The sequence below is a fragment of the Achroia grisella genome, unplaced genomic scaffold (genome assembly GCF_030625045.1).
Source record: "Achroia grisella isolate CSIRO2021 unplaced genomic scaffold, CSIRO_AGI_Agris_v1 utg461, whole genome shotgun sequence".
In the NCBI taxonomy this organism is placed as follows: Eukaryota; Metazoa; Arthropoda; class Insecta; order Lepidoptera; family Pyralidae; genus Achroia; species Achroia grisella.
Window position 1 is genome coordinate 2,406,324 of NW_026712871.1, and position 18,483 is coordinate 2,424,806.

General features: G+C 37.8%; 3 protein-coding genes across 3 annotated transcripts in view; 1 reads left to right on the forward strand and 2 right to left on the reverse strand.

Annotated features, from left to right (window-relative positions):
- LOC131845366 (catenin alpha) overlaps positions 1 to 18,483 on the reverse strand; it is a 91,963-nt gene that overhangs the window by 44,389 nt on the left and 29,091 nt on the right. The window lies entirely within an intron of this gene.
- LOC131845365 (larval cuticle protein LCP-17-like) lies at positions 4,806 to 17,509 on the forward strand. The gene is made up of 4 exons (XM_059194420.1): positions 4,806 to 4,840; positions 10,248 to 10,445; positions 11,749 to 11,853; positions 17,372 to 17,509. Exons 1-4 carry the CDS (start codon positions 4,838 to 4,840, stop codon positions 17,462 to 17,464), a joined length of 399 nt encoding a protein of 132 aa, XP_059050403.1. The 5' UTR covers positions 4,806 to 4,837; the 3' UTR covers positions 17,465 to 17,509.
- LOC131845364 (uncharacterized protein K02A2.6-like) lies at positions 12,668 to 17,033 on the reverse strand. The gene is given in 2 exon segments (XM_059194419.1): positions 12,668 to 13,853; positions 13,855 to 17,033. Coding segments are annotated over 2 exon segments (4,221 nt in total). The 5' UTR covers positions 16,920 to 17,033; the 3' UTR covers positions 12,668 to 12,697.

Here is an 18,483-nt window from a genome sequence, read left to right on the forward strand (position 1 = left end):
ATATGATATCGCAAAAAGCAAAAAATCTAATCAGTGTTCGCAACCTGAACCGACCAGTCCCCACAAGCAACACCCGTTCACGAGTATGACGGATTTCTCTGTTAATTAAAGGTGCGTGTACACTTGACTTGAAAGATTCAAGTGTGTACGCGGCTTTATAGCGCTGTCATTACAAATGTCAAGGCTGCGCGCGCGCACTTCGACCGTACTGATGTAATCTTAAATACTTTTGACCCACCGGAGGGACAGTGCTCGTCTAACTATTGGTCAAGATTTATGAGTTTTATTCTACAAATGTTACCAGTGTGTTAAAACATTATATTTAACTTAATCATCACTACATAGTATAAAACAAAGTCGCTGTCGCTGTCTGTCCCTATATATGTTTAAATCTTTAAAACTACGCAACGGATTTTGACGCGGTTTTTTTTAATTGATGGAGTGATTCAAGAGGAAGGTTTATATGTATAATACATGTACACCCGGGCGAAGCCGGGGCGAGTAGCTGGTAATATTATAAAAGCGAAAGTTTGTATGTATGGATGTTTGATAAACTGAACGGATGTTGATGAAACTTTACAGTAATAAGTCATGCATATAGGCTATATTTTTTATTGAAATCTAACCTAACGCGGGTCAAACCGTGGGCACAGCTAGTATTCTATAAAGGTGGAGAAGAGAACCTACACTCACTACACATATGCTTGTCACAATATTTTTCACGGAGAAATAATTAGAATAAATAAGACGCAAGAAATGGCACATTAAGTCTATGGAAAGCAAAAGGTAAATTCAATTTATGGAAAGCAAAAAAAAACAATTTCATAATCTAAATATATATAAGGTGACTGACTGATAGTGATCTATCAACGCACAGCCCAAACCACTGGACGGATCGGGTTGAAATTTGGCATGCGGGTAGATGTTATGACGTAGGTATCCCCGCTAAGAAAGGATTTTTATTAATTCTACCCCCTTGGGGATAAAATAGGGGATGAAAATTTGTATGAAACTTTGTCAAATTTCAACCGATCGGGCTGAGACTTTGCATGCATAAAGCTACTATGACGTAGGCATCCCCTAAGAATGGATTTTATAAATTCCACCCCTAAGGGGATAAATTAACGCTAGCGAAGCCCGGGCAAAAATCAGCATCGTATAATATAAAATCAAATAAAAAAAAAATTATTCATGTATTTTTTGTATTAATACTTTTCCCTACCGTCCAGTTCAGTATACAGATTCAACTGAGAAGAACTGGCAATAAACTCAATTGAATTACTTTTTTTTTAAAAGCCATTTTATTTACAATGTTTATTTATATAGGTGTCTATGTCTAACATTAAATGAAAATCCCGTGCAAAAACAACTATTGCCATGCACGCTCGTCATTCAAGTAATCGTTTAGTGAGTAATAGGCCTTGCTCAGTAAATATGATTTAACAGATGTTTTAATTTATTTAAAGGTAATTTTAGTATATCCTTTGGTACTTTAATTTTTTATATATTTAAGTCTTATTGACTTTTTCTAAACGATACTTAGTAACAGAAATAATTTGCTCATAACTTTGGTTAGGCAGAGGAAGGCCGAAAAAGAGATGGAAGGACTGTGTGAAAGATGATATAAGAAAGTGAGTGAATAACGAGATGACTGCGAACAGAGATGAATGGAAGAGAAAACACATTACGACGACCACAAACAAATGGGATAAGGAAGAAGCAGATGGCTATAGATATACTATAGATATAGTAACAGCAAGTTTGTCTTTATATCTAGTATTAATTATGAATGTAACTATTTTTATATCAATAGTAGTCATAATAATAGTGATCCTGGAGTAAGGTTTAAACGAAGTTAAGATTCCATGGTTTCACGGTGCGGGTACTGGATCCATCTTATGGCAGAGAGGGAAATTCCTCCCAGCAGGCTCCACTTCCCCGATGGGCATACTGGGTACGTGCCCGCTATGGATTGGGGCTTAGCCTACACCCTACTCCATTACCAAACGATAACCGATAGCTACTCTACTCTGACCTGAAAATCAGTCTTAACAAATGCTTACCGACTATGTTGAAATCGTTCGTTTTTGAAAGTTTTTATGAATGTCTAGCAAGAACTTGGGCACCTCATCACATAACAACTTAAAATTATTCTTGCCTAGTTTGTTTTGAAGGTATCTATATCTATATTTGTTAGTTTTTATGAATGTCTACCAAGAACTTGAGCACCTCATCACATAACAACTTAAAATTATTCTTGCCTGGTTTTGAAGGCAGGGCATACCCATGTATATCTCTAAAGAGTCATCCAAACCTGACTTTGTCTATTCTAACAAAATAGTGCTTTATTACTATGGTCATAAGGGCCTCATTATCCTAAAGTGCCCAGGATTTCTAATAGGTGAAAGATGGCCCTGCCTCTTAGTTTCCGGGACTTGTGTCCTGGGTGTAGGTTTAAGACGCTCCTAAGAATATCCTTCAATTCTTGTCCCTGACGGGTCTAGGTAGCGAACTTTGAAAAGGGCGAGCACAATAGATCTATGTAGGTCGCAGTACTACAGGTGCTACACATCTGACAATAGCCCAAACAACCAAATAAAAAAAAAAAAAATTAAAGACGCCCCTTGCCCACATACGTCAACACTCACCTTAACCGTTCGTGTTTCCATGCCCAGACAAATCTGGTAGGAGCCTGCTAGTGCAGCTTTAGAGACACGCTCCAATATAGAACTAATCTAATTCTAGACAGGCGAAGATCTTAGAAAAAGAATAGAATAGAAAATCACTTATTCAAGTAAACGTACATTGAAGCACTTATCACATTTCAATCTACCGCTCATTCGGAAAGCAGTTCATCATAAGAAGATAGATCAAGAAACACTCAAGTGTTGCTCAAATATTATTTATGACGGAATTATTCGCATTAAAATTTGTAAAAAAAAGTCCGCGACAATATCGGTCTTATTATTACATATTACAATTATTACATATTACATGTACATATTACAACTTACAGTACAATTTTTAAAATTGAGTTTGATTTTTTGCATTTAGACCACTGTTAAACTAGGGGCATCGCAGGTCTAACTTTAGACCAGAGACGAATCACGGTTTAGAGATAAACTTCATTTTGTAATAAGCTGTACATCGGTGAATGGTTTATTACTAGTGCTAAACCAGGTTTATCTTTTTGTAATAAGGCCGCAAATCTTTTAAGGTTAACTGACTATAACTTTGACTTTCTTGCCGGTTTACTAATTCGATTCTGTATACTGAACTGGGCGGTAGGGAAAAAACTATAATCTATGCATATAAATTAAATTGGAGTGTCTGTTTGTAATATAGAAATAACCATTTTCATGATCTGATGTGAATCTTGGGTGATACTCATCTATATTCAAACCCCGAGAGGTGTTTGCAGGATAGTATTATAAATAACTAGCTACTCACCCCGGCTTCGCATGGGTGTACATATATTATATACTAGCTCTTGCCCGCGGCTTCGCTCGCGTTAATTTATCCCCTTAGGGGTGGAATTTATCAAAATCCTTTCTTAGGGGATGCCTACGTCATAGTAGCTTTATGCATGCAAAGTCTCAGCCCGATCGGTTTAAAATTGACAAAGTTTCATATAAACTTTCATCCCCTATTTTATCCCTTTGGGGGTAGAATTAATCAAAATCCTTTCTTAGTGGATGCCGTCATAACATCTACCTGCATGCCAAATTTCAGCCTAATCCGTCCAGTGGTTTTGGCTGTGCGTTGATAGATCACTATGTCAGTAACCTTTGAGTTATATATATTTAGATATAAACATTCCTCTTGAATCACTCTATCTATTTAAAAAAAAACCGCTTCAAAATCCGTTTCGTAGTTTTAAAGATTTAAGCAGACAGGGACAGACAGCGACAGCGACTTTGTTTTATACTATGTAATGATGTAAAAATTTTGTTTTATACTATGTAATGATGTAAAAATTTGAAAAATAAAGCTATATAGTTTTTAGTTATAGATAGTTTACATCGTAGGGGAATCGAACCTGCGATTATCGTAAAAAAGTGTGCTAAACCTTGGTTAATTCTAAATCATTGTCTATTGCCAATAATATATAGAAATAGAAATAGAAATAATCTTCATTCAAATAAACTCATTACAATCACTTTTGAATAGTCACATTTTGATTCTACCACTCATTCGGAACGCAGACTCATCACAAGAAGAATGAGCAAGAAACTTGTGGTTCCTCTTTTGTATAATAACAGACCAGCGACTGTCGTAAGTAAATCAGTGTGCCACAACTAGGTTAATTTTACATTATTGTCCATTGCTAATCTTATATATAAAATTCTCGTGTCACAGTTTTCGTTCCCATACTCCTCCGAAACGGCATGACCGATTCTCATGAAATTTTGTGAGCGTATTGAGTAGGTCTGAGAATGAGCCAACATCTATTTCTCATCCCCATAAATGTTAGGGGTAGTCCACCCCCAAATTTTTTTTTGACAAAATTTTTAGATTCTATTTTTTTTATGATACAACATACAAAAATACATACAATCCTAAATTTTCACCCTTCTATCATCAACCCCTATTTTTTTATAGCGTTATTAATTTATATGTCAAAACAACGTTTGCCGGGACAGCTAGTAATTTATATATATTTATAACCAAAGTCACATGTGAGTACAGTTCTAGAGATCCAGTTCGCGTCACAGAAATACAAACAAGAAATCCACATTCTGAGCGTGAATTTTAATAAATATACGACCTCGGTGCATCTCTATATAAGCGAAGGGCGGCCGACGTGCGCGCAGTTACTCTGTGGCAGATTTGCAAAATGGTGAGTCTGTGACACATATATACTAGCTGTGTTCGCGACTTCGTCCGGGAAATAGTGGCTTTGGATAGCATTTATAATTGTTTAGGCTAATTATTTCACAATTCATATTAAAAAATCATTTATTCATGTAGGACATTTTAGGCGCTTATGAACGTAATTTTTTTATATTATACTAGCTTTACCCGTGACTTCGTCCGCGTTGAATTTAACTTTATTTTCCTAAAATAAAAGTAGCCTAAGTTACTCCTTTTTTAAACTATACATATAAATAAAATTGGAGTGTCTGTTTGTAATATTGAAATAACCGTTGCTTACTACATGCATATGAATATAAATACGGTACATACACCAAACTAATATTTTTTAAAATTTTTGTCAGTCTGTCTGTCTATTTGTTCCGGCTAATCTCTGAAATGGCTGGACCGATTTTGACGGGACTTTTTTAGCAGGTTAGCTGATGTAATAAGGAGTAACTTAGGCCACTTTTATGTCATAAAAGTTCTTTTATTTTAGAAAAATAAAGTTAACTTCCACGCGGATGAAGTCGCAAGTACAGCTAGTTATAAAATAAGTTTCAAGCTTCTAGCTTTAACAATATGGTACTTCCGTAGAAGCTTTCATCCCCAATTCAACCTCTTTCAACCATTTTTTCATCCATTAAAAGTAGCCTATACTTTATCAAAGTCTAGACTATATGTGTTCTAAATACTATTTAAATAGATAGATAGATAGGTAGACAGTAGTTTTATATATTTACTTTCATCCCCAATTCAACCTCTCAAACATTTTTTCATCCATTAAAAGTAGACTATACTTTATCAAGGTCTACATTATATGTGTACCAAATACTATTTAAATAGATATATAAAACTGTTCATCCCCAATTCAACCTCTTTCAACCATTTTTTCATCCATTAAAAGTAGACTATACTTTACCAAGATTTTGACTATATGTGTACTAAATACTATTTAAATAGATAGATAGATAGACAGTAGTTTTATATATTTACTTTCATCTCCAATTCAACCTCTTTCAATCATTTTTTCATTCATTAAAAGTAGACTATACTTTATCAAGGTCTAGATTTTATGTGTACCAAATACTATTTAAATAGATAGATAGATAGGTAGACATCAGTTTTATATATTTACTTTCATCCCCAATTCAACCTCTTTCAACCATTTTTTCATCCATTAAAAGTAGCCTATACTTTATCAAGATCTAGACTATATGTGTACCAAATACTATTTAAATAGATAGATAGATAGGTAGACATGGTAAATTCATAATATACAATAAAGAAAAATACATAAAAGTTGTTTTATATATTTATATATGATTTCATCAAAATAAGTTAAGCCATTTCGAAGACATGACGCGTGTGTTAAAAAAAATGAAATTCTAAAGTTAATTGTTTTATGTTTTTTCCATTAGAACAGTGTATTGTGATTTACTTGTTCACTAGTGACGCACCTCGGTTTCTCTCGGGTGTACAGTGCATGTTCCAGAGTTTGTATAACTATACTAGCTGTGCACGCGGTTTCCTACATAAAATTGATAGCTTATCTATATTATTGTGAAGTGCATTAAAAGTGATATCTTTTGTGGGGTTTCGAATTATTATGCGGAAAGGAAACTTAGGCTAGATTTATTTTAGAAATTTTATTTTAATTCCACGTGAAGTCGTGTGTAATAGCTAGTATTAACCCGAAAGCGAGTTAACTTACTCGATATACAGTATTGTAAGGTTATATAGTATAGCAGCTTTTGTCCGCGGCTTCGGCTACGTGAAGGTAGACAAGGATAGGTTACTATAGTGATGCTGGACAAGGATGGGTGAGACTGAGGTACCCACGCTGACGCTGACCCGACTTTGGTCAAAGTGTAACGAGGTGATTGAACAAATTTGTAAACATGTGACAAGATTCCTTTCTAAGCTGGACCTTGTACGCAAGTTGGCTGACTTAGTTGACATTTTGGCGTTATTAAGTGTTAGGGTAACAGGTTGGTGTCGAGCGGAGCGATATCAAAATATCTGTATTCATGTAGGTCTATTACAGACTCTTATGATATGTCAAATCTACCGTCAGTTCGGAATGATTTCGAGATGAGAAGAACTGACAAGAAACTCAGCTCGTATTCTTTTCAAATAAATGTCGTACATGTCAAATCTACCGTCAGATCGAAGTGTATAATATGTGTGTATTTACTAAAAAAAATATATATCTATGTACTTGTATCAGTTATCTAGTACCCAAACAAGCTTTAGCTAGCTTAACTTGGGACTAGATGGCGCTGTGTGAATTGTCCTGAGATTATTATATAATATGTATGTAGTTACAAAAAAAAATATCTATGTATATATATCAGTTATCTAGTATTCATTTAGCTAGCTTAACTTGGGTCTAGATGTCGCTGTGTTAATTAAACACAGCGCCATCTAGACTCAAGTTAAACTAGCTAAAGCTTGTGTTATGGACACTGTGACATAACAATATACTTTATTTTATACTATGTAATGATTATGCAATTTACAATAACAAAAATATATACTCGTTTGTTTACTACTGTACTAGCCTTTACGCGCGACTTCGTCTCCCTTTTTACCTTATTACGTGTTAAATTGCATTAAGAATTGTTCAGCCGTTTTGTAGTTAATGGGTAACAGACATTCAATTCGTTAGTATCCAAATCTAAAACCGCCCAACTGGGACCCGAACCATTCTGTGTGTAGACTCAAGTTAAACTAGCTAAAGCTTGTGTTATGGACACTGTGACATAACAACATACAGTTTAACACTAATACCATCCCGCGACCTTTGAAGTAAATTCAATTTACATAAAAAATTACAAAACCTGTACATAGAAATCGCTAACGCTTCTGCACTGAGACATATGAACAAACAGTTTAATACTAACAAATGTGCCACTTCGCATCATTACTATTACGTAACTATATACTGTCTGTTTGTATTCAGGTCATTAACTTAATTTATACAGTTACTAGCTACTCGCCTCGGCTTCCCACGGGTGTATTATTATATATAATAGTAATAATAATAATAATAATAATAATCTCAGGACAATTCACACAGCGCCATCTAGACCCAAGTTAAGCTAGCTAAAGCTTGTGTTATGGGTACTAGATAACTGATAATAATAATAATCTCAGGACAATTCACACAGCGCCATCTAGACCCAAGTTAAGCTAGCTAAAGCTTGTGTTATGGGTACTAGATAACTGATAATAATAATAATCTCAGGACAATTCACACAGCGCCATCTAGATCCAAGTTAAGCTAGCTAAAGCTTGTGTTATGGGTACTAGATAACTGATAATAATAATAATCTCAGGACAATTCACACAGCGCCATCTAGATCCAAGTTAAGCTAGCTAAAGCTTGTGTTATGGGTACTAGATAACTGATAATAATAATAATCTCAGGACAATTCACACAGCGCCATCTAGTCCCAAGTTAAGCTAGCTAAAGCTTGTGTACTAGATAACTGATACAAATACATAGATTTTTTTTCCTAAATACATACATATTATACATAGAAAACATCCAGACCGACACAAACAATCATACTCATGAATACAAATGTTTGTGCCGTGCGAGGAATCGAACCCGCGACCATCGGACGTAAAGCGGTGAGCTAGACCGCTACGCCACCGAGGTCGTCTAGAAATATATGAACCTGAGGATATAAACCTTCCTCTAGAATCACTCTATCTATAAAAAGAACCGCTTCAAAATTCGTCGCGTAGTTTTAAAGATTTAAGCATACATAGGGACAGACAGCGACAGCGACTTTGTTTTATACTATGTAATGATTATGCAATTTACAATAACAAAAATATATACTCGTTTGTTTACTACTGTACTAGCCTTTACGCGCGACTTCGTCTCCCTTTTTACCTTATTACGTGTTAAATTGCATTAAGAACTGTTCAGCCGTTTTGTAGTTAATGGGTAACAGACATATTCAATTCGTTAGTATCCAAATCTAAAACCGCCCAACTGGGACCCGAACCATTTTGTGGCTCGCCTCATTGCCTAAAACGTACCATCAGACGGGCCGTATGCTTTTGCCTCCTACGTGGTATAAAAAATCTGGTCTTATATATAAAATTCTCGTGTCAGTTTTCGTTCCCATACTCCTCCGAAACGGCTTGACCGATTCTCATGAAATTTTGTGAGCGTATTGAGTAGGTCTGAGAATCGGCCAACATCTATTTTTCATCCCCCTAAATGTTAGGGGTAGTCCACCCCTAAATTTTTTATTTTATTTTTTAGACAAAATTTTTAGTTTCTGTTTTTTTATGATACAATATACAAAAATACATACAATCCTAAATTTTCACCCTTCTATCATCAACCCCTATTTTTTTATAGCGTTATTAATTTATATGGCAAAACGTTTGCAGGGACAGATAGTAATCACTATAAAGTAACGCTGTAATTAATAAATATACATTGATAATGTAATAACTGTTTTATTAAACTCCTTTCCACTATCACTCGGTGGTTTAGTGGTTTAGCACACCGTTTTAATTACGATGGTCGCGGGTTCGATTCCTCGCACGGCACAAACATTTGTATTCGCGAGTATGATTGTTTGTATCACTTAATTGGGATAGTCGCGGATTCGATTCCTCGCACCGCACTAACATTTGTATTCACGAGTATGATTGTTTGTATCACTTAATTGGGATAGTCGCGGATTCGATTCCTCGCACCGCACAAGCATTCGTGAGTATGATACACCTATACAGACAGTATCGGTCTGGGTGTTTTCTATATGTAATTAGTTCCCTAACACGAACTTTAGCTAACTTAACTTGGGTCTAAATGGTGCTGTGCAATTTATTTATTTATTATCATAAAGATTATTTCTATTTCTATTAATTTGAATAAAGTTTTGTCTTTGTCTAGTTTATTTGTTTTTTTCTTTATCATTTTATACGTTCATCACTTGTTCCTGCGACTTCGTCCGCGTGGAATTTAATTTGATACTTTTTTTCTAAAATAAAAAAAAATCTAAAATAAAAGTAACCTAAGTTACTCCTTATTACATCAGCTACCTGCCAAAAAAAGTACCGTCAAAACCGGTCCAGTCATTTCAGAGATTAGCGGGAACAAACAGACCGACAGACAGACAGACAGACAAAAATGATAAAAAATGTTATTTTAGTGTATGTATCGTATTTATATTCATATGCATGTAGTAAAAACGGTTATTTTAATATTACAAACAGACACTCCAATTTTATTTATATGTATAGATGTATAGATTATGTATGTAATTGTATTTTCTGTATGAGAAACAATGAAGAGTTTCATTCATTCATTCTTTCATTCACTCATTCAAAGAGTAATTCTATTTCTAATGTCACATCTACAGAAACTACTACTCCTGACTCTGTTTGTGGCGTACGCTGCCGCCGATGTCTCGCACATCCTCAACCAGGGTGGTGAGAAGGACGCCAAGATCCTGAGACAGGAGCTGGACGTCGGACTGGAGGGCAACTACCAATACGCGTACGAAACTGAGAATGGAATCTCTGCACAGGAGCAGGGATCGTTGAAAAATGCCCAGTCGGTGAGTACAACACTCCCTTGCTTGAAATAGTCTCAGCTAGGATCTGGAGAAGGACGCCAAGATCCTAAAGTAGGAGTTGGATATCCAGCTGGAGGGTAACTATTAGTAGGTGTACAATATCGAGAATGGAAACTCTGCGCAGGAGCAGGGATCGTTAAAAATTGCCCAATCGGTGAGAACAACACTCCCCTACTTGAAATATTCTCAGCTGAGGTGGTGGAAAGGACGCCAAGATCCTGCGACAGGAGTTGGACGTCGGTTTGGAAGTCAGCTACCAGTATGTCCTACGAGACCGAGAATGGAATCTCTGCGTAGGAGCAGGGCTCGTTGAAAAATGCCCAGTCGGTGAGTACAAGACTCCCCGACTTGAAATGTCCTCAGCTAGGATTTGAACAAGGGCGCTAAGATCCTTAGTAAAGGGTTGGAGGCTAACTATCAGTATCAACACGAGGCTGAGGATAGAATCTGTATGCAGGATCAGAGATCGTTAAAAAATACCCAGTCAGTGAGTACAACACTCTCCCATTTAAAAAATCCAGCTGTGGTTTTTTTTATGTATGGTGGAAAGGATACCAAGATTCTGAGGCAAGAGTTGGACATCAGCTTAGAGGAACACTGTCAGTAACTTAGTTTTTAGATCTATTTATTTAAGACAAGAGCATAACTCTTAAGAAGCCCATCGTGATAAATTCAGCAGGAATTTACGACGATAATTTCCAGGGGAAATCGCGTAGAGGTCCTGACTCTACATTGCTAGCTTTGGGGTCAATAGTCCTCATTACTAACAATTCCCCTTCTCTCCATTTAAACGAGTTTTTTTAAGCATTATAATGGAATGATGCACCTGCCTGCGCTAATGGTTTACGCTGACGGGGCACCAGTGGAGGATGATAATATAAGCATGAGGCCAGGTCAGTTAACCCATCGTGAGAAATTCACCAGGACTTTATAATGATGGTTTCCAGGGGAAATCGAGTAGAGATCCTGACTCTACATTGCTAGCTTTGGGGTCAATAGTCCTCATTACTAACAATTCTCCTTCTCTCCATTTAAACGAGTTTTTTTAAGCATTATAATGGAATGATGCACCCGCCTGCGCTAACGGTTTACGCTGACGGGGCACCAGTGGAGGATGATAATATGAGCATGAGGCCAGGTCAGTTAACCCATCGTGAGAAATTCACCAGGACTTTATAATGATGGTTTCCAGAGGGAATCGTAGATGTCCCAATTGTATATTGCTAGCATTGGGGTTAACAGTCCACATTACCGAGTTTGCTTCTTACTTTGATTCACTTTTCAGGAGAACGCCGCCCAATCTGTGCAGGGTGAGGCGCAGTGGACCGCCCCCGGGGGTGAGGTCATCCAACTGCAGTACATTGCTGACGAGAACGGGTACCAGCCCCAAGTAAGTACACTGATGTTGTTTTGAATTGATCCATTGTTACTTTTTAAAACAATACTAGCCGAGCGCGCGGTTTCACTGGCGTTAAATTTCAATAAAAAATATAGACTATGTGTTATACTGCATGATACTGGCAGTATCATGCATGATGCATGATACTTATGCATAAGCTATATTACTGTAAAGTTTCATCAAAACCAATTCAGTACTTTTTGCGTGAAAGAGTAACAAATATCCATCCACACTCACAAACTTTCGCGTAATAGGATTGACGGCATCAGTGATCTAGCGGCTTAGCACACAGCTTTACTTCCTATGGTCGCGGGTTCGATTCCTCGCACGGTACAAACATTTGTATTCATGAGTGTGATTGTTTCTATCAGTCTGGGTGTTTTCTATGTATAATATGTATGCACTTATGAAAAAAAAATATCTATATATTTGTATCAGTTGTCTAGTACCCATAACACAAGTTTTAGCTACCCTAACTTGGGTCTAGATGGCGCTGTGTGAATTGTCCTGAGATTATCATTGTTAGATATGCGTAGTGAAGACAAGTGAAACGTACACGGGTTCGTATCGCACTGCTTTATTATAAGACAGCTTGATGGTGGGCGCAGCCACACAGGTGTACCAACATACCTAACATCCCTCCCCTTATTACAAAACCCATAAAAAAAACAAAAACAATATTAAGAAAATCAAAGTTTTAACAATAGTTGTACATTTTGTAATTATTGTGGAACTAGTTCAACTAACTCAAGAGCATATCTAAGGTGTTGTATATACATACATATATATATTAATAAGCCGTTCATGGTTTGACCGTCAGGGTATTTAATATTCATCATATATTTTCCGCTTCCTGAAAGTCATCATCATCTGACTGTGTTCCCAACCTATCATTCACTGCAGGGTCTTCTGAATGCGCCGAATCATTTGGTTCATAAATTTCTGCTCTTCTCTCTCGGGCCCGGCAACTCCAGTCTGGCGACTCGTACGATAATGCCAATTGTTCCGGGTGCAATAAGGTAGGTGATAACGGATCGGAACCCGTTGCTTGCGGTGACACGGGGACAGGCGTTGACGGCAGCGATGACGTCATTGCAGGTGGAGGAGACGACTGGTGCAGCGTCAATCGGGGCCGCGGCAGTGACGACGGCGGCAACGGCAGAGGACTAGGTAAGTACGTACTTCCATCTGTACTTTGCTCATGGTTGTTACTACTCCCTTTATATAATAACAATTGATTTTTGTGTCTTTTGACACATTCTAGGCTATATGTATCTTGTATTATATACAACACTTTACCCAATCGTTTAACTATTATGCCCTTACACCATGTAAAACAATTTTTATTTGTATATTTTTTATACATCACACTATCATTTTTGTTAAAATCCCTCGTTTTAGTTTTCGCGTGTAACTTAATTTGCGTACACTGTTTATTTTGTACATGATTAGATACGGTCGGTGACGAGGGTGATGATGATGTTGGATTAATCAAATCTAGTCGCGATCTTAACTTACGGCCAAATACCATTTGAGCGGGCGATAAACCCGTGGTGGTGTGTACGGAGTTACGGTAATCCATGAGATATTTTAGTAATTTAATCTTTGTTTCTCTTACATTACAACGTGACAAAAGACATGATTTAATTCCCTTTTTCACTACTTTGACGAAGCTTTCAGCTTGCCCATTGCTCGCAGGGTGGTATACCGGCGATGTGACGTGTGATATTCCGTTGGAAATACAAAAGCTTTCAAAGTCGTGAGAACAAAAAGCAGTACCGTTATCACTCGCTAGCGTTTTTGGTACTCCATACCTCGACATAAAATCACATAATTTTTCGATCACTGCGCTGGACGTCGTATTAGTGTTCATATTGTACATTTCAACCCATTTCGTGTGGGCGTCTACTACTACTAAATACGTACAACCTTTTATTGGACCTAAATAGTCGATGTGTATCCTATCAAAAGGCGAAAATGGATATTCCCAGCAGGAGGGGGGGCGCGCGGGGGGACGGCCGTAACTGAATGCATATATCGCATGATCCTATCATTCTTTCCAATGCTTGATCGATTCCTGGAAACCAAAATCGTGACCGCGCCTCGGCCTTAGTTTTGACTATACCTAAATGAGAAGAATGCAATTCATTTAAAATAATCGTGTATAAACTCTCCGGAATGACGACCTTGTGACCTCTCATAATACACCCATTTTCTAACGATAATTGTGATCTACAAAGGTGAAACGGTTTGAGACGTATATCATTAATTTTAGCTGGCCATTCATTTTGTATATATTTTAATACTCGATTCAAAATTGCATCTTTCATAGTCTCTTCTCGCAACTTAGACAGAGTTATTGGTATACTGCCGTCCGTAGTAAAACAAATATACGTCGCCTTATCGCATGTTAACTCGTCGCATTCGTTAGAGATACACTGTTCGGTGCACGCGCACTTAATATTACTAGGCGCGGACGACAGAGGCGGGAGCACCGGCGGGTGGGGGACGGGGCCAGGTACGGTCGCCCGAGACAGGTAGTCTGCGCTGTTATCAGCGCTACGTATATATTCTATAATATAACAATAACCACTAAGAAACAACGCATACCGTTGCAACCTGTTCGCTGTTACTTCCGGTATGCCTTTGTATGGTCCAAATATCGAAATTAAGGGCTTATGATCCGTTCTTATTATAAACGGTACAGATCTACCATATAAATATTGATGGTAACGCCGCACACCGAAGATAATGGCCGTTGCCTCCTTTTGGATTTGTGCGTATCGTTTCTCGGCGGCGTTTAGAGTGCGCGACGCAAATGAAATAGGTCTTTCGATCCCGTCCGCTGCAATTTGTGACAGAATTGCTCCTAAGCCACTGGGTGACGCATCTACCGTTAATATCAATTTTGCGTGTGGATCGAAGTGCGCTAGAGTTTGTTCTGACGTCAGTGCCTTTTTTATTGATTTAAAAGCGATGTCATGTTGTATGGTCCAGTCCCATTTACAACCCTTTTTTAATAGTGCATATAAGGGGTTAAGTATACTTGATGCATTAGGTACAAAATTCCTATAGTAGTTAATAAGCCCCAAAAATGACTGTAGTTGGTTAACATTAGTGGGAACTGGAGCCTCCACCATAGCTTTAATTTTATCTGGTGACTTTTTAAGGCCATCCTTGGTAATTATGTAGCCAAGGTATTGGATTTCGTCCATAAAAAATTGACACTTTTCTTTCTGTAACGTTAATCCTACATTTTGCAGACGTTCTAGGACCGTATTTAAATTATTTAAATGCTCTGCCCTGTCCTTTCCCGTTATGAGAATGTCATCGAGCATAGAGATGACTCCGTCCATGCCTGCCAGCACCCCTTCGATTGCACGTTGGAAAATAGCCGGCGCGCTTGCTAAACCGAATACCAGGCGAGTATATTTATATAGGCCGCGGTGTGTATTGATACACGTTAAGCTTTGTGAGTCATCATCTAACAAAAACTGATTGTAGGCCATAGATAAATCTAATTTTGTGAACTGTACTCCACCGTGCAGCTTTGAAAATAATTCACTGATGGTAGGAAGAGGGTACTGTTCCACTAATAACTGTTTATTAAGACTTACCGAGTAGTCCACACATAATCTAACTGAACCATTTCGCTTTAAGACGGGTACTATAGGTGAAGCATACTCGCTGTATTCTACAGGTACTAGAATACCTAAATTGACTAACCTATCAATTTCCTCCCCTATTTTGTCTCGTAATGCAAAAGCTATGGGACGAGACTTAAAAAATATAGGGTTAGAACCGTCTTTCAGCAATAACTTAATTTTGTATTTATTAAATGTACCTAAGCTGTCCGAAAATAGCTTGGGGTATTGTTGTTGCAACTGATTAACGGATAAATCTATTTTGTTACAAAAATTTACTGGGCTCAACTCTAATTTAAATAGGGATATAAAATCTCTGCCTAACAGCGGTGGACCACCATCCCGTACCACGTGCACGTCCAGTTCGTGTGTTTGAGTTTTATAATTTACTGGTAACCGTAATATTCCTAAACATACAATTTTTTTACCGTTATATGTCGACAATTGTTTACGAGCGTTTGATAACGGCACATTTTTAAAATGTAAATTATAATAAAATTCTGAAATCACCGTCACTGCCGAACCGCTATCAATTTCAAATTTGAATGGCAAGCTATTAATAAATATTATCACCACCATGGGTTCTCCCCTTAATGATCGGATATGATACAACTTACCATCATCATCACTCTTGTCACCGCCATCCACGTCTACGTAATTCACTTTTGAACACATTTTACGCAAGTGGCCTTTTTTGTGACACTTTTTACACTGATAATTAGCAAATTTGCATTCGGACGATTTATGATTTGTGTAACCACAGACACTGCACTTCACTTTACCCGTATTTGAGTTATTTCTGGTTTTTGTAATCTGATTTATATGACTGTCAGCCGGTAGGACGTCCCTGGACGCTGCCAGACTACTCGCACTGACTGCGGCTGCCACTCGGGCACACTGCAGGTTCTCTGCTAGTTCCACGGCCTTTGCTAATGTGAGGGCCGACAGATCTTGTGTGTATATCTTTTCCTTTTCGAATCCTGGACGCATACCCATGATAAATTTATCGCGTAACATCTCTTCCACGTTGAGAAAACCGCAGTGAGCTGTCAGTCCTCGCAATCTCGCTGCCCACTGTGTATGGGATTCGCCGGGTAGCTGCGTAGCTGTGTAGAAGTTGTGGCGTTCTCCAAATCCAATACGTTTTGGCGTGAAATGGTCATCCAGAAACGTCAGAATCTCTTCATACGGTACCTCTCCAATGTCTTTTGGTAGTGCTAGGTCTGATGCCAGCTTGTACGTGCCTTCGGTGAGTGCGCTAAGAAGAATGGCCTTCCTCTTCTTACCCGTGGCATCTGTATGTCCATTGATGTCGTTCGCAATAAAATATTGTAGTAAACGACTTTTATATGTCTTCCACGTCTGTACATTGTGGTCGAAACAACTTAAAATACCAAACTGCGTTGTCGCCATTTTGCTTTTTATTCCGCCAATATGTGGGTACCTCGTCGCCAATGTTAGATATGCGTAGTGAAGACAAGTGAAACGTACACGGGTTCGTATCGCACTGCTTTATTATAAGACAGCTTGATGGTGGGCGCAGCCACACAGGTGTACCAACATACCTAACAATCATTAATTTTCATATATATACTATCAGACCGGCCACGCGTTGCTGTGTCTAAGGTTCTTGAATAAAATAATATTGCGACAATAAATTGAGATGTAAGCTATCCTATCTTTCAAGTTGGATCAAATTGCACACAATGTGCAAATCAAATTTGCAATCGGTTCAGTAGTTTAGGAGTCCATCGCGGACGAACCACGTGACACGTAATTTTTATATATAAAGATTTTATATAAATTTTATATAATCTTAACAACTCCTTTTGATGGGGTTATAAAACTATTATTATTATTTACAGGGTTCCCATCTTCCAACCCCTCCACCAATACCGGAGGCGATCCTGAAAGCGCTGGAGTACATCCGCGCCCACCCCCCACCCCCTGAACAATAAACGCGTATCTCCCTTAATCATAACTAGTATATCACCCCGGTCTCGCCCAGGTGGTTACAACTTTTGTATATATTAACATAGTATGAATTTACATTGTAGACTAATGTATCTTAAAATGAAAAGCAACAAAATATTACAAGTAGAGTTAAAAAAAATCACAGGAATTTACCCAGTGGCGTAGTTAGGTAATCAAGGGCCCAGGGGCAAATCTAAAAACGGGGCCCTACATTATAGTTTTATTAAAACATCGTAGTTAGGTAACCATGGTCCCTGGGGCTAATAAAAAAACGGGACCCTACATTACAGTTTTATTAAGACATCGTAATTAGGTAACCAAGGGCCCTGGGGCAAATAAAAAAATGGGGCCCTACATTACGGTTTTATCAAAACACACATATCGCTATCCGTCAAATTGACAACACTGGCAACCCACAGATAGAATTTAGGAGAATTCCGAAGGTATAACTTTAGAATTTCTCTCAACTGAGTTGCCATGATTAAAATCGGGTTGCAACCTGTCATATTAATTTTGAAAATGGGAGAAATTTTCAAAAGTTCAGTTCGTTCGAGATTTTCTGGTAAGGGTTCGAGGGCCCCCTGAGTTTGAGGGCACCGGGGCACTGCCCCGCCAAGCCCCTAGGTAACTACGTCACTATTCTACTACGTTCCTGATATTTCGGCAGTGTTTCGACCGCCATGATCACGGGTAAACTGAAGACCAGCTGGTAGATGGTAAATAAATCTTTTATAAGCAGACATATGCGTCTACCTTCACACATCTTCGTTTGTCGCTACTATTGAAACTCTCTCGATATTCATCTCGGCAAACTATACTCACAGTATCTTCACGTACATTTAATACACTTTCTGATAGTGTTTTTCAGTTTTATTTCATTAGTTTACAGTTTTATACTCGTAATATCGTGAACTCAATAAAAATCGTGGTAAGATCTCGTGATTTTTTCTAATTGTACCTATAAGATATAGATCGCGTCAAATTTATAACAGTATCTGAGTAG